Raw genomic sequence first — 22,651 nt, 5'->3', positions numbered from 1 at the left:
ATAAAATTTGGTGAACATATTCTTTAGAGTTAAATTTGAAAATACAAATTTTTTAAGATTTTTCTTCTGTACAGTTATCGATTAATTGATCACTAAAGTTCATGTGTATAAGCATAGCGTTTCCATATATATAGGTATACATTCCGGGCATAAGAAATCTGCTTTAATGCGTAATTACTCGATAACTAAGCAGAAGAAAATTTTGAAAAAAATTGTGTCTTCGCACTTGATGTTGAAGAACATTATCACCAAATTTAATCAATTTCTTATCCATTTGACGAACGTAGCCACCCTCCTTAAAGCAACGTATGTTAAAACCACGAAAATTTTGAATGCGACAGTCTTGATTTGTTCTTAAAAGTGCATGACTTACTAATTCGATTAACAGTATTTTCAGGCTGTATGACAGGATCCTTTTTTATAGTAAATATATATTTTGTCACTTTGATTTTATCTTTAGATAAGGACTGTAGATTTTTGGTTAACAGAGATAAAATGTTTGTTTGAATGGCATATCATTTTATTAATTCAGCTGAATGTTTTCTTACTACAACAAAGTCTACGGAGATTCAATATACAATTATTTTCGTAGCAACAAAATATAATGTTAGAGTAGCCCAAATATCTTCATATAACTCTTAATTTTGTTAATTCAAATCGTTATCTATTTGAATCATTATCTAAATATTTTGTGAAATTTAATAAATATTTTGTCGTGTGTATGGTACTAAATATTTTAGTTGAACTGAACATTTTTCAAGTGATTCAACCAAATTTTTTTCTCAGTGATAAAAAATCATCGAGTTCATGTCGGAACTCGTTGATCTCAATATTTATGTTCGAGGTAGGGTCGTCCACGGCTTCTTTATCCTCCTCCGCCTCCTCCTCCTCTACCGGACAACAATCTTCTTCTTCCGATGGCGTTGCCATTGACGTTATTTCTGTTGATCGATATATTAATTAATTACATCAATAGAATAAGGTGTCAGGTCGACGATCGCGTACGACGATCGTGCGCGTCGTTTTTAACAAGGGGCAGTACGATACAGAGGGCTGAAGAGTTTCGGTGCATGCTAATAAATGTTAAGAAATTGACAAAATTTGGTGATAACTTTAACAATGGCAATATTGTATCTACTGTACCGAAACTCCTTAAATTGCTTTCGTAATAAAATTTTGTTAATGAATTTGGTCAATCAATAAGCATATATGAATATATATTTTTATATAAATTTTTATTGACCAGTTTGTGTCGGAGTCTCCGGGGTCAGTTTTCTCAAAAATGCCATAATAATTTTTTCGATTCTTTCTCCCAAAGCCAGCAATGTTACACCCTCAATTGATGCCCATGCTTCTTCGATTATTTTTTTTTCGCTCCACATCTCCCCGAGGCCTCGGTAAATTTCCACTCCGTTGCGATAAAAGTGCTTTATTTGCTTTTTGTTGAATATATTTAATCCCGTCAGCTTGAAAAATGTATATTTTAAATTTATTATAAATTTTTGTGATTAATTATTTATAATATTATTTGATTTATTGTGATATTATTTGTGATATTAGAGTGCAAAAGACTTTCCTTTATAATTTTTTAACCCTTTTTGAAGCACACATTTTTCCTTACATGCGATTGGCTAGAAACTTTGTTTTTGGGGGATTATGAGGTAGCTGATTAAATCGAATCATTCCTGCAAACGATATACCCTGACATAACCCGAAAAATGAATTAGGATTTATTATAAATTTGGAATACTCACTCATAAATTTTGAAAATTTTGGGGTGATGCCACGTGGTCTTTTAGATTGCGATTCCACCGCTCGAGGGAATTGTTGGTTCGGTCTTACCGACCAAACACGCTGAATTTAGATGGCCCATTTTCTCGTAGCCAAAATGATCTGTAATAAATATTAAATTAGGCGAACGCTTCTTGTAAACATTTTTTACCGTTCATTCCGGCTACAAGAAATTCATAAGTTTCCTTTATGCATTCCTCAGGAATGAGCGCCAAATTCATCACATTCCTGAGGAATGCATAAGGCCACAAATTCAGGAGTGTGTTTGGTCAGTTTTGAAATTATTCTAAATCGCTTCCTGTTCTTCTCAATGGCCTTAAGAGGATGGATCACTATATGTTTGTCAATCGACGTCTTTGGTGACATTGTTCGATATCAAGTGGCCACTTCCATGACCGTTGGTCACTTTGATGACGGTCATCGTTAAACTTTCTTACGAACTGCAACTTTCCATGACTGTCATCAAAATGAATTCCGAGTATATATATGAAATTTTTTTGAAGAGTCACGAAAGATCACAGCTTATGGACACTTCGATAACTGTCATCAAAATATCCAAGAAATTTTAAGTGGATATTTCGATGACAATAGTAGAAATCAAAGTATATTAAAAGAGGTCTTCAAATTGGCCATATTATATTTTCTGCGTGTTCCCGTGACTCAAACTTGATTGATCAACGCATGAGTCATCCAGCCATTTAATCGATTGCTGAATATTTACGTTTAATAATTATTGCATTCAACGAAATCTCGTTAATTCTGTTAATAAAATGTCATCGAACTATCCAAATGATGCTATTTGTACATTTTGAGCACCAAAACCAATTAATTCAATGGTCAATTATCTTTTGATTTACTTGAAAATAGCTGGTTTCGAGTTTTTTCCTGGATTTATTATTTATTTATTATTATTATTATTTATATTTATTATAGTTTTTTTGTGGTAATACCCTTTTGGTAATATATGAATGATTAAATTTTATTGAATATGAACATAGCGTTTTTCCCATTAGGGCTATCCTATTATGGAAATATGAACGTTTGCGTCTCAAATTATAAATATTCCATAGTAGATGATTACTTCTATGGTCAATGTCATTGAAATCAACGTTTTATCGAGTCAACGTTACAATATTCTAGTGAATAATGATTTTTTATCCAAGTAAGAGAAATAAAAATGATGTAATTATTGAAGAAACCGTATTTAGTTTGAAAACATGAGAACATACATTGTGGTAAGTTCGATGGCTCTCGTGTCTTCAAACTGACCACATTATGTTGCGATATCATCAAAGTAACTAAATGCAGAATTCTATTCATTTACAATTTGAAATAGTAGCAGATAAAGGCAAAGTCAACGTTTCATCATTCAAGTCACCAATGACGTATCATTCAAGTAACGGAAATAAAGACGATGCAATTATTGAAGGAACAGTATTATCCATTTAGTTTGAAAACTTGAGAACATACATTATGGTAAGTTCGATGACTCTCGCGTCTTCAAACTGACCACATTATGTTGCGATGTCATCAAAGTAACTAAATGTTTTATTCGATCCATTCCCGATAATAAAATCGTTTTGCATTATTCAATTCGGCATCGACATTGAGTTTGTGAACATTTTAAATACTTGAGATAATTCAAAAGTGATATTTACAGATATCAAATCAAAACAATGCACAATTTATATTTTGACAGTATTGAACATGGACGCAGCGTTATTCTCATTCGCCGTGTTGCATTGTGAGAGCGTGAGCGTTTGCCTATAAAATGAAAAATATTTTATAGTGTATGGTTATTTTCGTGACGAATGTCATCGAAATATCCAGAATATGTATCTCACGTAATGTGGATTTTTCAATGACCAGTGTCATTAAAATACTCGTTTAATGCAGAATTCTATTCATTTACAATTTGAAATAGTAGCAGATAAAGGCAAAGTCAACGTTTCATCATTCAAGTCACCAATGACGTATCATTCAAGTAACGGAAATAAAGACGATGCAATTATTGACGGAACAGTATTATTCATTTAGTTTGAAAACTTGAGAACATACATTATGGTAAGTTCGATGACTCTCGCGTCTTCAAACTGACCACATTATGTTGCGATATCATCAAAGTAACTAAATGTTTTATTCGATCCATTCCCGATAATAAAATCGTTTTGCATTATTCAATTCGGCATCGACATTGAATTTGTAAACATTTTAAATACTCGAACTATTTCAAAAGTGATATTTACAGATATCAAACCAAAACATTGCACAATTTATATTTTGACAGTATTGAACATTGAGGCAGCGTTATTCTCATTCGCAGTGTTGTATTGTGAGAACGTGAGCGTTTGCCTATAAAATGAAAAATATTTTATAGTGTATGGTTATTTTCGTGACGAATGTCATCGAAATATTCACAATATGTATCTCACGTAATGTGGATATTTCAATGACCAGTGTTCGTCGAAGCATAATCGGCGCCACTGTCGAAATTCGGGGAATACCCCGACGATTTTGTGAGAACACGACAGTAGTATCAAGCTCATATCAACAAAATCCCTAAAGATTTGGAGAGACGACACGGTTTTTTCTTGTATAAATTCAATCGAATATCAAAATTGCTTATGCAGGCATATATATATGTCGTCAAAAAGACCAGATAATATATGAAATGATGGTATATATAATTTACATTTTTAACTTTGTCATTGATATTATCTGGTTACTATCGCGACATTACATAAATTATATATAGTCACCATAGTGACCAAATAGAATGCTCGAAATGTATAGACGAGTCACAACAAATAAAGCGGTCACAATGATGACGGTTTTCATTATATATAGTGTCATCATTTTGACCACATTATATACTGCTAAGGTTATGAAAGTGTCCATTATACATCATTTTTGGAATATATCAAAATATATAGAGAATTTTTGAAAACCCTTGTAATACAAGTTTATTAAGAGGTTAATAGACATTTTAATAAAATAAAAAAAATCGGTCATGGAAGTAGCCAAAAGACTTGTATATATATACACACATATATATAATGTTTTTGCGTTCGCGCATAGCGCACGTAATTCATCTTTCGAGGCAAGTGTTGACATGCGCCACGGTCCTACATTTCGGTCCTACATTTGGCAAACGTCATTCATCGGGTTCGTCGTATGCGCTCAGTGCGTAACCTCGAACCCTGGTGGAAGACGAGTGCCGCGACATCTGTCGGTACTCTGCAGTAGCTCGTTTCCAGGTTCTGCAGACAGAGGCGGGGGGGGGGGGGGCGCACTTTATCGTGTGATCCATCCTCTTAAAAATGAAAAAGAATTAATTTATCTACAATCGTGGCAGCGACTCTGAGACAAGTACGTTCATGTCATGCCGAGTCGTTCCCAAAGACTCTATAGAAGCTATAACATTTCCAACTATTTTTGAAAATTATCAATATTTGTTTCTTTAACCCTTACTAGTCACACCTCAAGTTTCTGGCGTAATAGTCATACGGGGTCCAAAGTACCCCACTCACTTTGGGGGACGATAAATAATTGAAAAACTGTAAAAAAAATAAAATAAAAATACTGCAATGTATTTTGAACCTTTAAGAAATAACCATAACGATTTTATTCTAGTCGTGTTATTTTTAATATTAAAAAAAATCTTCAAAGAAAAGAATGCGGGAAAAATGACTTTTTTTACAAAAATTGATGTGGAAATCGTCATTTTCAATTAAAAAAAAATCAACTCGTTCTATAAACCTGAGAAATCACGCTTTCAGGTAGTATTAGTTAAATTTGTCACGCTGGGGTAGATCGGACCCCAGATCTTCGCACGGTCTGACTTGATCGACTACCAAAACTACACTAACGGGCCCTTTCAAATAATAACGATGAGGCTTCCTTCTCAAAGGTTCGAACTGTCGACCGAGGGAACCACAAGTCCCATTTTCTCGAAATTTATATTTGGTATCGTTGGTCGAAAAACGGCTGGGGTCCAATATACCCCTTGTGACTATTAAGGGTTAATAATGAATCTCTAAAGGACCGAAAAAGTTGACGTATTTGTTTTTTTTCTTTCGATCATGGCCTCTTCAAACTCTCTAGCTTAACGCATTGAAGAGATATTAATTATTTAATCTATCTTCAACTTACGTGACAATAATGAAACCAACAGCCCTTCCACTCGGCAGTGGGGAAACTTTTTTGCAGGGCTGTATACATTGCTGGTTCGAAATCGGATATTATTCTTTTAACCAGGGTATTTCCTAAATAGTTGTTTTTTAATTCTTGTACCACCCTGGTGTATGACTCGCTGGTTCTTTTCGACATAAACGCATACGCCAGCGGATACGTCTGCAATGTGTATCAAAATTTTTTTATTTGCACCGATGTGATTTGAAACTCGATTAAGGCATTCTTTTCACGAATCGGAAATCCCTACAAAAAATTAATTTTAATTTACAGTAAAGTACAACTGCATTCAAATAAATTGGCGAAATTTCAGGTCAGATTATCGATCATTTAATGAAGAATTAAAATGTTAAAAATCGTAAAATTTCTACGGGAGCTTATGGAAAATCTGTCATCACCACATTTCTATTGAATAATTCGTACACTGAATAACTCTAAATTCCTGATACAAACTGTCTCACGGATAGAAAAAAAAATGTAAGGAATCCATAGTAACGATAAAAATAAAGGGTTATTGAATGTTTAAAAAAGATATCAACGATAGAAGTTGGAAAAATGGCAGAAGCAGAAGCTTTTCCCATATAACAGCGACTTCTCAGAGGTTAGGAATCAGTCCAAATTTCGCGTGCCCTAGTTTGCGACACCAAAAAATACGGCCCTGCGAAAGGAATACCTTAAACTACAGTCGACCCTCGTAAGCCTGTCTGCTACAAGCCTTTTCCCCCGCTTTCGACGCGAAAAGCTTGCCCCTCTCTGAAGAGTTTTCGAGGTTTTCTACCAACTGGCTTTTATAAGCCCGGAGCAAATGTGATTTGAAATTGATTTTTTTCAAATCAGAATAGGTAAAATTTACCAGAACGATTGCCTCGCGCTTATAGGCGCGCTATAGTGGGGACCGGGCTGTTGAATTTCCACTACAAACCCTAAATAGGCTTATAAAAAGATCGGACTGTATTTACCTGACCATCGATCTTCCCCATCAAGACCAGCAGTTGTTTTAGGTCTGGGAGATTGGGGATGGCGGTAAAGGTACCATTACATTGAATGAGATCGAGCTTTTCGAAAAGGTTGGTGAATTTTTGGTAGTAAAAAATAAGAGGAGAAGTCGGGTCATAATTTTGAATTTCGATAAGTTTCACATCCATTTCCATAATTGAATTTACAATTTCTCCAGACGAAAAATTGGCAAAAACAGAATTATACGACATGTGCTTTCTCCACTTTGTAGAAAGCAAAATGTCCGATATCTCTCGCATTCTCGTGGGTTCGTTCAGGGAATCTTTTTTTACACTCCATCTTTTCAAAGTGGATTCAATTTTATTGAATGGCGTTAATTGTGATCCGATGGGGTTGCTAAATGAAAAAAGGATGGAAATATGGCGCATTAACATGATTATTTATACCACGAATAATTTTATTCAGAGAAAATATAGTCTCGGCGAGAGCTTTGAGCCAAAAAACGACAGGGCTATGTACTTGTGCCGAGACTCAGCTGAGTCTTTTGATTTTGCCTTTAAAAAACTTTCCACCAGTTTCTTCAAATTTTATTCCGACGGAGGTCTTCTCACTCTTACCCATGAAATATACCAATGAGAAGTGCCCCCGCCCCTTCCCTCAGACCCAGATGGATGGGTATGTCGAATCATGGTCCTTCGGTACTCGCAGAGTTGCTCTCTATGCTAATTTTTTCATTTTCGCGATATTTTGTGGTTCCGCGGGGTCGCGATTCTATACTTAGATAAGTAGAGTCAGATGGACGAGAGCGATGGGAGGTTGGGGGAGATGACGAAGTTTTTAATTTCAATTGTCTCTCCCGGGGGATCCCTTTTGCCCACTTTTGAATTCTGTTTCCTTACCGTTGTTTAGTAGTTTTGAATTTTTCTGCATTGCATGGTTTATTTACATAAACTGCACTTCCATCCATTTCGTATATCCCTTAGATTTGTTAAATAATTCCCATGGATTTTATAAAAAATTCCATTCCTTTGTAACTTTAAGTTATTGGGATCTGACCTCGGAGCGGGGCTTAATTAAAAAAATGAAACATGGCGCAGACACCGATGCAAATTGTACGAGAATCCATGTGACATACTATGACTTTTGTATAATTTCCATTATCATGTCTGTAAGTCGTGAAAATATTTGTGTTTGGGCTGGTGAAAATCCTGCACAACAGTACATTGTGTAACAAAGATCCACCCTGCCTATGCCTCCGAGATGCACACGATACTTTATATAACCAAATCACGTTTCCGAGCTTTTTCAAGCGTGCCGGCGGTACGAAAAGTAAGTGTTTTACCAACTGTTAAAGTAGATTAGTGATGAGGAGTACGTAAAACACCACTTTTAACTCCTTGGAGTTAAAACTCCACTAATCTACTTCAACACTTACTTTCCGTACCGCCGGCAGGCTCGAAAAGCGAGGAAAACGTGGTTGCGTTATATAAAGAAATTTTATTGAAGGTGAAAGAGTTCTACACGCGGGACACATTGTGAAGTGTGGAATAAACGATGAAATCGGACGCAAGCCAAATACATTGAACTTCTTGGGATTGTGTTTACAAACTTCCCAAGTCAGAGGAAGTATGCACGAAATCGAAGGAAAAATAAGAAATGGAGTGATAATATTTATTAAATGTTCATGTAAGTCTGGCTTGGGTCAACAGTGCAAACACGCATTAGCAACGCTTTTGCACTTGGAGCGGTAAGTTTCTAACCTCAAAATGGTAATGTAAACAACCTATAAAATAAAATTTCAATAATGCATTGAGATCTAAATATTATGTAGGGTTGAAGAGGAAGATTTACCGATCGTGACTAGTACAGATTGCAAATGTGGATGGAAGAAACTGCAACAAAAAGCACTTGAGCAATATGCTGCTGTACCGTTGGAAAATCATCCGTGCTTCCAACCTACCGATAAAAAAATTAAACTGAAAAATGATATGTTGGAAAGTATGACTGCGTGGCTGAAAACAAGAAATAAAGGTGCTCTGACGAAACACGCGTAAGTCGAATTGCATTCGTTGTTGAATAATATTAATTTTGTCACTAGTCATTAAATTTTATATTGCTATTTGCGAATTACAGCCAAGGTCGGCACAATCCAGAAACTTTTAAAGTAAGTCAAGTACCTACACTCACCGAGATGGAGACTAAAACTATCGATGAAATTCTCGAGACAAATAGCGAAAACTATTAGGGAACATACCTAGACATCGAAAACCCTGGAAAAATATACCTAGACATCGGTAACTATGGAGCCGTCGACCTGCATAGCGAAAGTATTAAGGAATATACCTAGACCGCGAAAACTATGAAGCCGTCAACCCAGGCATCAAAAACCATGGAAAAATATACCAAGCCATCGGAAAAATATGGAGAAATATACCTAGACATCGAAAAATATGGAAACGTCGACCCAGATATCGAAAACCGCAGAGAAATATACGCAGACACTAAAAACTATGGAGCCGTCGACCTAGACATCGAAAACCGTAGAGAACTATACGTAGACATCGAAAACTATGGAGCTGTTGACCTAAGTAGCAAAAACTACGAAAAAATATACTGTAACGTAATGCTCTTGCCAACCTGGCCTGAACGCCGCCACGCGTCGGTTCGAGCTACCTTAATTTTAAAAGGAGCAGGTATAAAAGAAACTTGAGAACGCGGAATTTGAATTTGAAGAATTTAACAATTCCGATTTATTCAATTTTGATCGATTTTACAGGATAAATTCGTTTTTTGATTTATTATTGTGATTGTGTTCGCCAATTAGGGGAAATTCGATTGCGCTCACCGTTTTCGAATTTGAACAATTTTTAATTTACGCGTTTTTTGCTCGCTTTTAAAAATAGTAGTTTCGATAATTCAATAGTGTTTCGATTTTATACAATGAGAGAAATTTATTAATTTGACGCAATATAACCTCAAATTCGTACAGCGGCCTTTTGAATTATTTGAAATTTTCAAGATTTACAAAATTTACAGAAATCTCGGTTTTGTTTGACTCGGACTCGATTAATTGCAACTTTGAATTTAAAAAGAGAATTTACAGAATTTACAAATTTACAAATTAATTTAAAAGAAAAATCATCCCTGATTATAGCAAGCAAAAGAATAATAAAAAAAAATAAGTTCAGTTAAGAAACAAACCCCAGGCTATGGGATAGAAACGTCGCCGAATCCCTCCGAGAGTCCGAGTATTTGGAAGGTTAAGGTAACTTGCCGTCCACGTGTTATGGGATCGAGACGTCGCCGAATCGCTCCGAGAACTCCGTGCAACGGAAAGCTTGGAAAATTTAGAGGTTAGGTGTGGACCCTGGGTTATGGGATCGAGACGTCGCCGAATCGCTCCGAGAATCCAGGCATCCAGGAAAATTTAGGATAGGTCGGATTGCCTGCTAAAATCAGGAAGAGTGTTTGAGGTCAGCCTTTTTGTTCCGAGTCAGAATTTTGAGGAAAGACTGCCTGCCGAATGAGTCGCGCAGCGCTTCTTATACCCGTGTCCCCACCATAAAATTATCAAACGCCGAATTTTCGGTTTTCGGATCGGTTCTGCGCATCTATTTCTAACGCCTTCTCTTATTGACCCGTTGCCATGATTCATGCTCGCCCATTGGTTGCGCGGGCTAACATACGATGCGCGGACTACCGCTTGTCACGTTTTTCAGCTTTGTGTGATTATTAACAATAAAAACTTCAATTTGATCAATTAACTTTTAATTTCTTTTTTGATTTAGCATTGTTACTTTGTTTAATGTGATTCGAATAATTTCAATCGCTAAAAGTCACGTACGCGTCTTATAGCCCATTAACGCTCTACCCGCGCATGCGTCATAAACACGCGTCTTGGTTTATTTGAATTGACACCAATTTTCTAAAAGAAATAATCTTTTCATTACTTTTCTTCGATCCGTTATAATTTTCCGCTTCATTTGAACCTCGTTACAATATTTTACGAAATCGTGTTGAATTTTAATTAACAAAACAAAAAATATAATAGTTCGAGTTTTTAATACGCGGCGCCGTTAGTATCGCGCTCTACCGCTTGTATCGGGCCTTTGTATTGCCCACCAGTACGGCCGCCGCCGGCCAGCAGTGATGCGTCTCACCGGTCGTTGTACGCGCTCCGTCAAAACATTCCGCCGCGTCGCGATGTTTTTTGAGGTTAGGTTCGGGTTCTAGTCGATTCGGGTCGTTCAGGAAGGCGTTACGTCACAATACCTAGACCCCGAAAACTGTGACGTCGTTGACCTAGGTAGCAAAAACTATGAAAAAATATGCCTAGACCTCGAAAACTATGAAGCCGTCGAAGACAACAACAACAACTACAACAAGACTTTGTTGTAGTAAGAAAACATTCAGCTGAATTAATAAAATGATATGCCATTCAAACAAACATTTTATCTCTGTTAACCAAAAATCTACAGTCCTTATCTAAAGATAAAATCAAAGTGACAAAATATATATTTACTATAAACAAGGATCCTGTCATACAGCCTGAAAATACTGTTAATCGAATTAGTAAGTCATGCACTTTTAAGAACAAATCAAGACTGTCGCATTCAAAAGTTTCGTGGTTTTAACATACGTTGCTTTAAGGAGGGTGGCTACGTTCGTCAAATTGATAAGAAATTGATCAAATTTGGTGATAATGTTCTTCAACATCAAGTGCGAAGACACCATTTTTTTCAAAATTTTCTTCTGCATAGTTATCGAGTAATTACGCATTAAAGCAGATTTCTTATGCCCGGAATGTATACCTATATATATGGAAACGCTATGCTTATACACATGAACTTTAGTGATCAATTAAGGAGTTTCGGTACAGAAGTCAAAATATTAAGAAATTGATCAAATTTGGTGATAATGTTCTTCAACATAAAGTGCGAAAACTCAAATTTTTTCAAAATTTTCTTCTACTTAGTTATCGAGTAATTACGCATTAAAGCAGATTTCTCATGCCCGGAATGTATGCCTATATATATGGAAACGCTATGCTTATACACGTAAACTTTAGTGATCGATTACTCGATAACTGTGTAGAAGGAAAATCTTAAAAAATTTGTATTTTCAAATTTAACTCTAAAGAATATTCACCAAATTTTATTAAATTCTTATCATTTTGAAATTTTTAATGTATTTTACATGGTTTAGCATGGCAACATTTTATCGTCCCTAGCCACCCTCCTTAACCTCTAAAGGACCGGACAAATCAATATATTGGATCGCCCTGTGATATGAGCTTTGTATTTAGTTGATACATGATACCATATTTCTGATCACTTTTCAAGAGCGATTTCAAACTCTGACATACGTTTTGTAAACAACATGTCAAATGGGCAAAGTGCAAGGCTTTTACATTTGACATGAGACTTCATAAAGTAGAGGACTTATGCTCCTTTATCTGAGGAGGAGAATAGAAAGATTAGAAGTCTTATAGGCGTACGGGTGGTGCTCCGCTGGCGCGAAAGCGCTCCATCCGTAGCCCTCTAGCGGATTTCTGCCACACTAGAATTCGTACTAGGCTATGCCGTTACAATTTACTGTTAAGGATGAAAAAAATAACTATTTATCCCAACAAAAATTTTGTTAGGTAGTTACAAAAATAATAGCTATTCTGAACTAAATCATTGACAAATTAATGGAGCTCTTATCCATGCTAGAAAATTCATATGGACTAATTATCTGTTTAATTATTCAACGCGCTTAGTTTCTGGATTTGAAAATAAAGTAGATGTAAACACTTTTCAAAGTATTATCAATGAATTCAAGTAACAAAAATAACTATTCGTTTTAACAAGAATTTTGTTTCGTGATCACGAAACTTAGGAATACATATGAAAAAAGTTTTTCGTATGAACAATTGAAATAAAGAAAATCAACTATTTGATCAGGCAGAAATTTAGTTAGTTAAAAAATAAGTAAATCCGTTTAACTAAATTATACACAAAATATACTGAGCTTTCTTTCGAGGCAGACATCTGTACAGACAATTGATTTGGTTCGTTTTCGATAAAATTTAGTTAAGCCGCACGAAGAAAAAATCTGACTATCAAAATTATTTGTTATTTTCCACAAATCATGTTGGCTAATATAATAATACATTTCGACAAATTTTGGGTTATATTGAACTGATCAGTATAATTCGATTTACAAAATATTTATCATTCTTAACAAAACCGTTTAGATACATCAGTACTTCAAATTCAAATAAATATATCATAAAAGCGTATGTGAATTGAGTAAAAATAAACAAATATTTTGAGTTCTTCGAACAAAAGATTTGGTTTCACCCGTTTAGTTAATTCACATAAACAAAAACTTAGTGATTCGGTTAAATGAACTATTTCTTATTTATCGTAAGCGGATGTTAGTTAAATCAAGCAACAAAAATATCAACTAAAGACATTTAGTTGTTACAACGATTTTTTTTTCTCAGTGTAGACATTGAAAATCATGGAGCCGTCGACCTGGATAGTGAAAACTATTAAGGAGTATACCTAGACATCGAAAACCGTGGAAAAATATATCTAGACACCAATAAACTTGGAGCTGTCTACCATGCAATTGGAAATTACTTGGTCAATTAGTAATTTTATATATAACACAATAAAAACAAATTTATCACATTGTGTTTTCATCGTTGTGTTTTCACTTTATTAATAAATAATTTATACGATGCGCAACAAAAAGATCAACGCTTCCCATTACACTTTTCACGAGCCACCAGCATTCTTGTTATTACTACCATCACCACGTCACTAATATTATCAGTATTACTATAAGTATTTCGAATGCTCCGGAATCCGCTAACCGAACTAGTCAAATCAAGTACACCTTCGGGTATCTCCGCCGAATCTACTATTGTCAGATTATCGACAAAACAACGGTGACGCCATCTTAAGGTGATGGAGCAGTCGCTATCTCACCACCGTGAGTGCGAGAGAGATAGCTGGAATTTTCGAAATTGAATATCTTCGACACGGTTTGATCATTAAAAAAATCCCCTGTCAGCGTATTTTTGCCACCTTTCCGCGTCCGCTGACAAAGCCTTTTTTGATTAGTCAAACGACAGCGGAGAATTTTCATTTCAAAAATTCGAGGTGAGGTTAGGTGACTGATCCCTCACCTTAAGATGATGGATCAGTCGGTAATCACAACCGTGAGTGCGAGAGAGATAGCTGCAAATTTTGAAAAGGAAATTTTTCCACATCGTTCGTCTGATCGAAAAAATAAAAATGTCATCGGATTTTTGCGATCGTGCTGCATACGATGACATTTTTATTATTTTAATCGGACGAACGATGTCAAAGAGTTTCAATTTCAAAAATTCGAGGTGTGATTACCGACTGATCCATCATCTTAAATCAAGATCAAGAGTTACACGATTCTCGCTTGTTTTTTGGCTCAAATGGTTTTGGCCCAAACAAGCTGTAACCCTTTTTCATTTCATGACTTTCTAAATCATTGATGACATTTGATTTACGTTCCTAAGAAATATGATGATTGTGTTTATTCACTCTTGTATGCATGCGTGTATACACAGGTAAAAAGTGTTCACCCGCTGGTAGGTTTTTCAGGAGAAACATCGCATCACATTTGGCTCACGAGATTCCAAAAAAACACGAACGTTGCGGTGTTCACGCGCAATACACGTCGCCGCCACGATTCTGCATCTGTCACACGATAGGTCGACAACGACTCGATGAAGAAAAAAACGAAAAAACAAACGAAAGAAAAGGAAAGCACTGAAAATCGATAAACACAAGGAAAAAAAGAAAAACGGAAAATGAATTGAAAGGAAAGCAGATGGACGAAATAACAGCGTGAAATATCGGTGGAGCTTTTCAGATAGTGTGCTGACAAGGGACAAACTTCATCACCACACAGCGTGAAGCGCAATCCCTCTGCTGCATCGAACGGCGTATTCTGTCTACGAAAAAAGCGTCCTTTTTCGTCCTACCTCGTCGTATATTTTGTAACGCTTTTTCCCAGATTAAGCGACAAATTAAATTATTCCTCTCGATATTGGGCGCCAGTCGAGGATTTCACCTCGACAAAATTTATTTATCGAACAAAGGAGATGATTTCGAGAATCGACCAGACTAGCCAAGTTTCAGTATTCTCGGTAGAGGGACGTGAGCCTTTTGGAGGAAAATAATTACGGAAATGTATACAAAAAATGATTTATTATAAAACAAAATAAGAAACAATTATAATGTTAAAAATTTCCCAAAATTTCAGTTTGTAATTCCGTCAATATAATATTTTGTTAACAAATGTTGTCTCCATTGAGTATTTATTCTCGGATATAATTCAAACAATAATACTTCACAATTTAGAATACGAAATTAAGGCGTGGCCTACGAAATTACGATAAACTGGTTCTCGGTGACAGAACACGAAATTACGATAATTCTTAATCAGAAAGGAAAAATAATTCAGAAAGGACGTTAGAATTCAATTCGCTCGTACGACCAAGTAACCAATCGATATCGTTCAATTATTCGATATTTCGCCGATTTTAGTTTGCGCGCAAAATAATACAAAACGAGATAAAATTATGAACGAGACAACGGCTCACCGCAATAGTTTCAGAAATTGTAACTCCGGCTATTGTCTTCGGGATTACTATTCGACTTCGGGGCGTTGGCTTCTCAACAGAAAAATTTTGAGGCTCAAAAGAATGCGTCCTTCCTCGTTGTGGTCCGGATTTCGAGTAACGAGATCGATTCGAAATTTCATAACGCGGTTTCTTAAGACCTAACCCCCCACCCTTAGCCTCATCGTTTAATCCTACTTCTAACGATTTCTTCGAGAATCTTCGAGAGGGATTCGCCTAATAATCAAAGAAGCCGTTCGAGAATATTCGATGTTGACAGTTTTCGGCATTGGATCTCGGTGTTGGAAGACGCACCGCGAGTTCGACGGTTCGGGGTGAGGGCTTTAAGTCAGCATCCCCACCGCTCGATGTTTTGACTCTCGTACTCGATGACCAACGAGATCTACGATGAAATGACGGACGACCTCCTACTTTTGAACTGCCCGATTTTTCGTCTATCGATACTTCTTCTTTGCATTTTCGAAGCTCGTTGCTCGCTCATAAAATGTTTAAATGTGAAACAAAAAAAAATATTTAAAAAAAAATCATAATATTGGTTATATTATCGCATGAGACTTTTGAGAGGAGTATTTGTTCGAGAGGAATTCAGACAACGTCGAAAAACGCCTTCCCCAGAGTCATTTTTAACGAATTTATACAATTTTAAGTGACGAGCAGAATTGCCACGTCACAATTTATATACTGCATATATACATACATACGAATTCGCTTGGGGTACGTCAAAGTCACCGCTGCGCGATTCCACCCTCGGAAAGGGAACGTTTGCTACCGCCATCGTTTGGCTCCACAGCGAAATCTCCTAACGAAATACCACATATATCTAGATTCACTTATTCCCACTTTCGTAATCGATGAGAAAAACGTCGTTGTTAACAAACGGGAATAGCATTTCATGCAACTCATGGGACAGGTTTAGCGGAAATCTCCTTATTACCTACTGAAAATTTTCAGTTACGCATTCTCGAGTGGTTAAATACTGTTTATTCCGTGGCTCGCATTGAAAAAAAAGTAATCGATGCGTCCTCACCGACCGTCGTTTGCTACTGTATCGACTGACGTAATGCTCAGTTATCAAACTTGTTCCATGTCGGACACTGTCGTTGGACTTTCAACTATTCAGTGAGACGTGCATCGAACCGATTGATCAATTTGACTCTCGAGCGCGAATATGATTTTTAAGGTAGTCCAAAAATTCAACACAAAAACACAACAAAAAATTTGAATGAAAATAGAAAAAATCATTAAATTTAAATAAATCAACATATTCATATATCAGGACTTTTGACGTGCAACTTCTAACTCTATCGAAGCGCCGAAAGTTTTGTTGGAAAACTCATTGTGCAATCACCACATCACTATAAAAATTTTATCAAAATAAAGCCTACTTTGCATATAGTTTGCTTGTTAATTGTATTATCAAATAATGAATAATATAGCAGGAGAAACTCCAAAATAGTCCTCTCAAACTACCTTTGGAATGACACAAATTTACTGTAATAAAACAGAACGATTGAATTAACAAAAAAAAAGGTTCCGTATAAGAAGATAAAAGAAGAGTTTTCTCTATGGCTGAACAAGACTTACTGCGAAGAATTGCCAGCCGTTGAAGCCTTCGAGAAAAACACCGATAAACTTTCATTACTTCCGGGGCTAGAAGCTTTTATTCAGCGAATACTTAATGTGTCTTATAGTATTACACTGAATAATAAAATATATGTTCTGGGAAGTACGCATACGCGGAAAATGCCACCTTGACGGACCACCTTGCAAACTTGCGGAAATCCCTTCCCCGATGGCTACTCATACTTGTTGAAATCTCGGGAGTGTTCGTTTTTATACTCAAACTAATCTTGATAAAAATAATAACACTTCACGATGAAACGACGAAATTTTAACGATTATTCGTATTTCAACAAATTTTTATTGAATGCCTCTGGCCTATTGCCCATTAAATCGAAAAACAATGTGCTAACTTTATTCCTGGCTTTTGCGACTTTCGGCTCATCATGCTTTTTATTCGTTCCGGGTTTTTACTCACTTATATTTCATTGGAATAATATTAACCCGTCAGATAGGTTCGACGTTCTGCTTAACGGAAGCGCCTTCATTGTTTGCGCGATAAAAGGCACTTATTGAATCTTTTTAATCGTCATATTGCAGGGCAACATAGTTTTAAGCAGCCGAAAAATAATTGAAAATTAATACATTGTTAATTTATATTTCTGAGAAATTTCATGATTTTCTATTATACTATTTCAATGACAGTCGATCGATCCATGAAATAATCGCTAATTTGAAATTTGTTGCAGTTCTAGTGCTTTTTCCAAAGCGTGAAAAGCTTCTCTATGTCACAGAAAATTGTGCGAATCTTTGGAAATACGTCGAGTCGGATAAAGATATCGCGATCATCGACAAGTTCGGAAAACGGGAACTGTACGTGACGTACATGCTAACAGTAAACATCAGCATTGGAACTTTTTTTTATCTCATTACACCATTTTTCACGGATTTTGTTTTGGACGCGAACGGTACGGTTTTGGAAAGCAAAGCGTTACCTATCTCAGCCGGAGTATTTCACGACGACGTGAAAAAATTCCACTTATGGCATGCACTCCAAGTTCCAACGACTTGTGACAGTGTCATCGCAATTATTGCCCTTGATACAGCGATACCTTTCTATGTTTTGCAAGCCTGTGCTCACATGCAATTGTGCCAAAATGTATTTGAGAGGATAGCCGATAGTATTAGACTTGACGAAACTTTGACCGATAGTGAAGACGATTGGAACACGAAAAGAACTAAATTTTGTCAACTTGTAGTCAAAGGTGTGGTCTATCATTCGGAAATTTTACAGTAAGTCATATTCGGAGTGCATTATTCTGGACGGAAGATTTATAGTTGGAATGAACAACTTTCCATTTGTTGTCGAACAGATACACTAAAGATGTGGAAGACATTTTTCAAACAGTCATCCTTGCTCAAATACTAGCAAGTCTAGCAGCGATTTGCGGATACTGTTTCGGTATCTTAGTCGTAGGTCATCACATAATCTACGACATTCAAACATTTATGTAGCACCAAAAATTCTAATCAACGTGACATTTATGAAACAAAGAAAAAACAATGTAAATTAGATCTGATGAAATGGTTTCTTAAATATGTATGGCTTCGCATACAAATATCTACGAGCACTGAAAAAGTATGCACGGTCCATCGTATAAGGGCCTCCAAAGTTAAAAACATTCTTAAAAAGAAGTATAAACAACTTTGGGTTCGGTTTGTCAAAAATTGAACAGAACTAAAACGTTGATTTTTCGAGTATTCAGATGGATAACTTTCTTCGCATGAATTTGACAATACTTTTCGGAATTCAACAATATTTACATGAAAAAAACAAAAAATTGGAGTGGAGAATTGCGAAGCTCGACTTATTCGTTAAATTGGACAATTTTTGTTCGAAAAGCCGAAGAATTGATATATGTTCATAGGGTGATGAAACGGAACGTCCGAAGATTATGACGTGTTTGTTGTCAGTGACCGCAGAGCTGCTTTTAATATGTTGGCCACCTGACATTCTTCAGACTGAGGTGAACAATGCTATCGATCGATACCAAAAAACATTAGCCACCGTTAATACTCAAAACTCACGAATAGACAGCACAGAATATTGGTTGCACTCATCAAAAGTATTAATGCTGACAGGGTCTCAAGGTGGGCGATGCGGCGTATAATCTCCCGTGGTACGATTGGACAAGAGAAGAGGGAAAATTGATTTGCATGATTATCGCAAAATCGCAGAGACCTGTCATAATCACAGCAAGAAAAATGGCAATTATGTCACTTGAAACGTTTACGTGGGTACGTTGACAATCTGTTTCGACGTGATGTTTTTTATTCACTTTCTTCATTTTCAACTTTACCTTTGACTAATGTTAACAGGTTATGAAAAGTGCCTTTTCGTTGCTAACTCTGCTGCGACAAATTTTGGAGTAATTTCGAGTATAGTTTAACATAAGAAATTTTAAGTTGAAAGGTTTTTCACAATCGTCGACAATTATTTATAATCCCTATGAGATTTCGATTTGTAGAATTCTATAGAAAATAAACATAGAATTTCGAAGATCTGGTATTTATACATGAATAAGCAATAACATATTCAGTGACGATATCAAAGTCTGAACATTTTTACTGTCAAATAGTAACTGAACAAAAAAGTTTCAGCCTCCACCTGCAGCTGTAGAGATTAATTAAGAATAATTCTGACATCTGGTCTCGCATAGTCGTCGAGAACTTGCTTCAACTTCGGTAATACATTTTCGAGAACTTCAATGCAATGTTCTCGAGTGCCTCGGGGCTCAATTTTGCGTAAAATTTTGAGCGAATGTTCGTGCAGAAGTGTCGAAAGTTCGATGCAGAAATCAACGAAAATTATACGACCTGGATTACGGATCGGTAACTTATGAGATGTTTTTCATATCACAATTTTCAGTCGTTGACATGTTAGGATCGATTCGAAACTTCACATGGGAGGACGTATCAGTTCGAGCAGAAGCTGCTTTGTTCTCGTATGGTAATGTGACTAATAGTATTCGATGCTTATAACAGCAGGTCAATGACCATATAACAGATAATATATTGAAGAAGAATTATCCAATATTTAACCATTCGAAATGGGAGCTGCTGACAAACTGTTATAAAGTTTCAAAACTAAGTCTTTCCTTGTTGATGAATTTTTTAAGCATTCGACAGTGTTTCGTTGAATAACATAAGATCAAATTTGCGCATGCGCAGGTTATTCGTAATCCGAGAAACGTAGTATTAGGAATATTGTGTGCTCCCGGATTCCTGAGATTTTCAACGCAAACATCTCAACAGCACTCATAAGTTTTCTCTATAGAACCACACCCTCATGCAGCTAACCATGAGACGACGGAATTTTCGTGATTATTTTCATTTTAATGAGGTTTTGTTGAAGCTTATCGGTTTATTGCCTTTCAAATTGGGATACGATTGTTTGGCCTTATCGATTAGTATCATAACTATTTTCGCATGTATTTTCGTGTTTGGTCCGGGATTCTGGGCATTAATTTTTCGCTGGAACAATATTACCCCACCAGAAATAATAGCTATTGTGCGCGAGGAAAACGTCTACGTAGTTTCCACGATAAAAGGCATACATTATCAATCATACACACTTGGAAGTTGGAACAAAAGAAAAATATAAATAAGCAAAAATTATTAGAATAGCGAACGAGTTATAACCACTTTGAAAACAAACGGTGTTTTACAGCTTGCATTTTGATACTGAAACGTCACGAGCTCTACAGATTGACAGAAAGCTGCGAAAAGTTATGGCGACACGTAGAAACTGAGAGAGATTTGGTGATTGTGGAGGGCTACGCCAAACGAGGATTGTATCTTTCTTATGGTTATGCTGCAAATTGTTGTATCGGAGTATCCTCTTGTTTGATTACGCCGTTGTTTGAAAGTTTTGTCTTAAATGAAAATGGCACTGTAATCAAAAGTATCGTGTTACCCTATTCAGCTGGAATGTTTCACGAAAACGTGAAACAGTTTTATATCTGGTATGCTTTCCAAGTGCCAACAGCCTGCCACAGCATACTAGCCATGGTGGCCATCGACACTGGACTTTCTTTTTATGTTTTGCATGCTTGCGCTCATATGAAATTATGCCAAGAATTCTTTCAACGAATAAACGAAGACTGTACTCTTGGTAAAGATTTAGAGCTCGATGAAATCGAATGGAATAAAAGAAAACATAATTTTTTTCGACATGTCGTCAAAAATGTGTCCTTTCATAAGGAAATACTTCGGTGAGTAATATCCAGTACACACTTTTCGTGAGCAAACTGTCATCGAATGAACGCAGTTATTAATGAACTACGTTAATCAGATTTTCGGACGATGTGGAGAAAATTTACTCACCTGTTATCTTCGTTCAAACGCTGCAAGGAATCGTAGCGATTTGTGGCTACAGTTTTGGCGCTTTGCTCGTACGTTGTCTTAACAATTACATCGTTGAAAAGATATTTTTTTCATGATGCATGCTCAGTTGACCGGAAAGTTATTTTGAAGGCTACGAATAATTCGCAATAAATGATTCGAAACGTTTTATTTGAAAGCCACTTAGTTGGTTCTCTTAAGATAAGAAAAAATGTAAAAACGTATGAGGAGACTATTTCTGATTTGCAGGGAGAAGAATCGGAACGTCCAAGAAGTGCAACTTGCGGGTTGGCTGTAATACTTCAATTGCTTTTATTGTGTTGGCCACCGGATTCTCTTCAGGATGAGGTGAAAACAATTTGGGTTTGTTTGGGTGATATTTATTGGCTAGAACGAAGCATTGAATAAAAATTTTATGATAGAGCATGAAGGTGGCTGACGCAGCGTACGATCTTCCGTGGTACGACTGGACGAAAAAGGAAGGAAAGCTCGTCTGTATGATAATAGCTAAATCCCAAAGACCCGTTTTATTAACAGCCAAACAATTTGCAATCATATCTCTTCTGACCTTCACATTTGTACGTTACTCGAATTCCATTGGACATTTCGATTGTATTCAGATCTTGTTTTCCGTATGCTTTACTAAATTGTACTTATTAAAATTTAACAGGTCATGAAAACGGCTTTCTCGGTGACCACTCTGTTGCGAAACGTTTTGTAATATTTTCAAATATGACAAGATGGATGTAGAAAATTATCGGAGCTCAACGTTTCGTTGAAATAAATTTGAAGCAAACTATAAAGAAATCGTTTTTATAAAAACTTATCTCATTTCTGGCGAGGGGTAAAGCATGCACTTGCAATAATAATTATTCAATTAAATATCTTGTTCTCAGTAAGTATGATTCTTTAATATCTTTTGTGGCCAACGGTCAATTTTTTCATTTAGGGTGATCACAGCGAATTAGTTACGAATCTCACCTCTTATATTGTCTTTTTATAATATTAAAATTAAGAATTTGACTAATCTTAGAATCTTAAAAAAATAAGTTTGAGAAGTCGACTTGGAACATT

General features: G+C 36.1%; 1 protein-coding gene and 1 long non-coding RNA gene across 3 annotated transcripts; one reads left to right on the top strand and one right to left on the bottom strand.

Annotated features, from left to right (window-relative positions):
• Window positions 1-349: 349 nt before the first annotated feature.
• On the bottom strand, window positions 350-6,136 carry LOC122406088 (uncharacterized). Of its 2 annotated transcripts, none has more exons than XR_006259906.1 (3): window positions 5,944-6,136; window positions 1,755-1,893; window positions 350-941 (listed from the first exon to the last, which is right to left on the bottom strand). It is a non-coding gene; the product is annotated as an uncharacterized lncRNA (long non-coding RNA). The 2 variants fall into 2 exon arrangements; XR_006259907.1 differs by lacking the exon at window positions 350-941 and adding an exon at window positions 1,340-1,466.
• An 11,299-nt stretch (window positions 6,137-17,435) lies between these two features.
• LOC122410228 (uncharacterized) lies at window positions 17,436-22,374 on the top strand. Its single transcript, XM_043418392.1, is given in 14 exon segments — window positions 17,436-17,738; window positions 17,923-18,466; window positions 18,547-18,646; window positions 19,102-19,200; window positions 19,316-19,471; window positions 19,553-19,602; window positions 19,894-19,978; window positions 20,405-20,524; window positions 20,526-20,784; window positions 20,904-21,447; window positions 21,528-21,627; window positions 21,827-21,925; window positions 22,000-22,155; window positions 22,248-22,374. Coding segments are annotated over 14 exon segments (2,613 nt in total). The 5' UTR covers window positions 17,436-17,488; the 3' UTR covers window positions 22,299-22,374.
• Window positions 22,375-22,651: the final 277 nt, after the last annotated feature.

The sequence above is a fragment of the Venturia canescens genome, chromosome 1 (genome assembly GCF_019457755.1).
Source record: "Venturia canescens isolate UGA chromosome 1, ASM1945775v1, whole genome shotgun sequence".
Classification (NCBI taxonomy): domain Eukaryota; kingdom Metazoa; phylum Arthropoda; class Insecta; order Hymenoptera; family Ichneumonidae; genus Venturia; species Venturia canescens.
The sequence above is the reverse complement of the archived record's forward strand: the minus strand, read 5'-3'. Positions and strand labels throughout refer to the sequence as shown.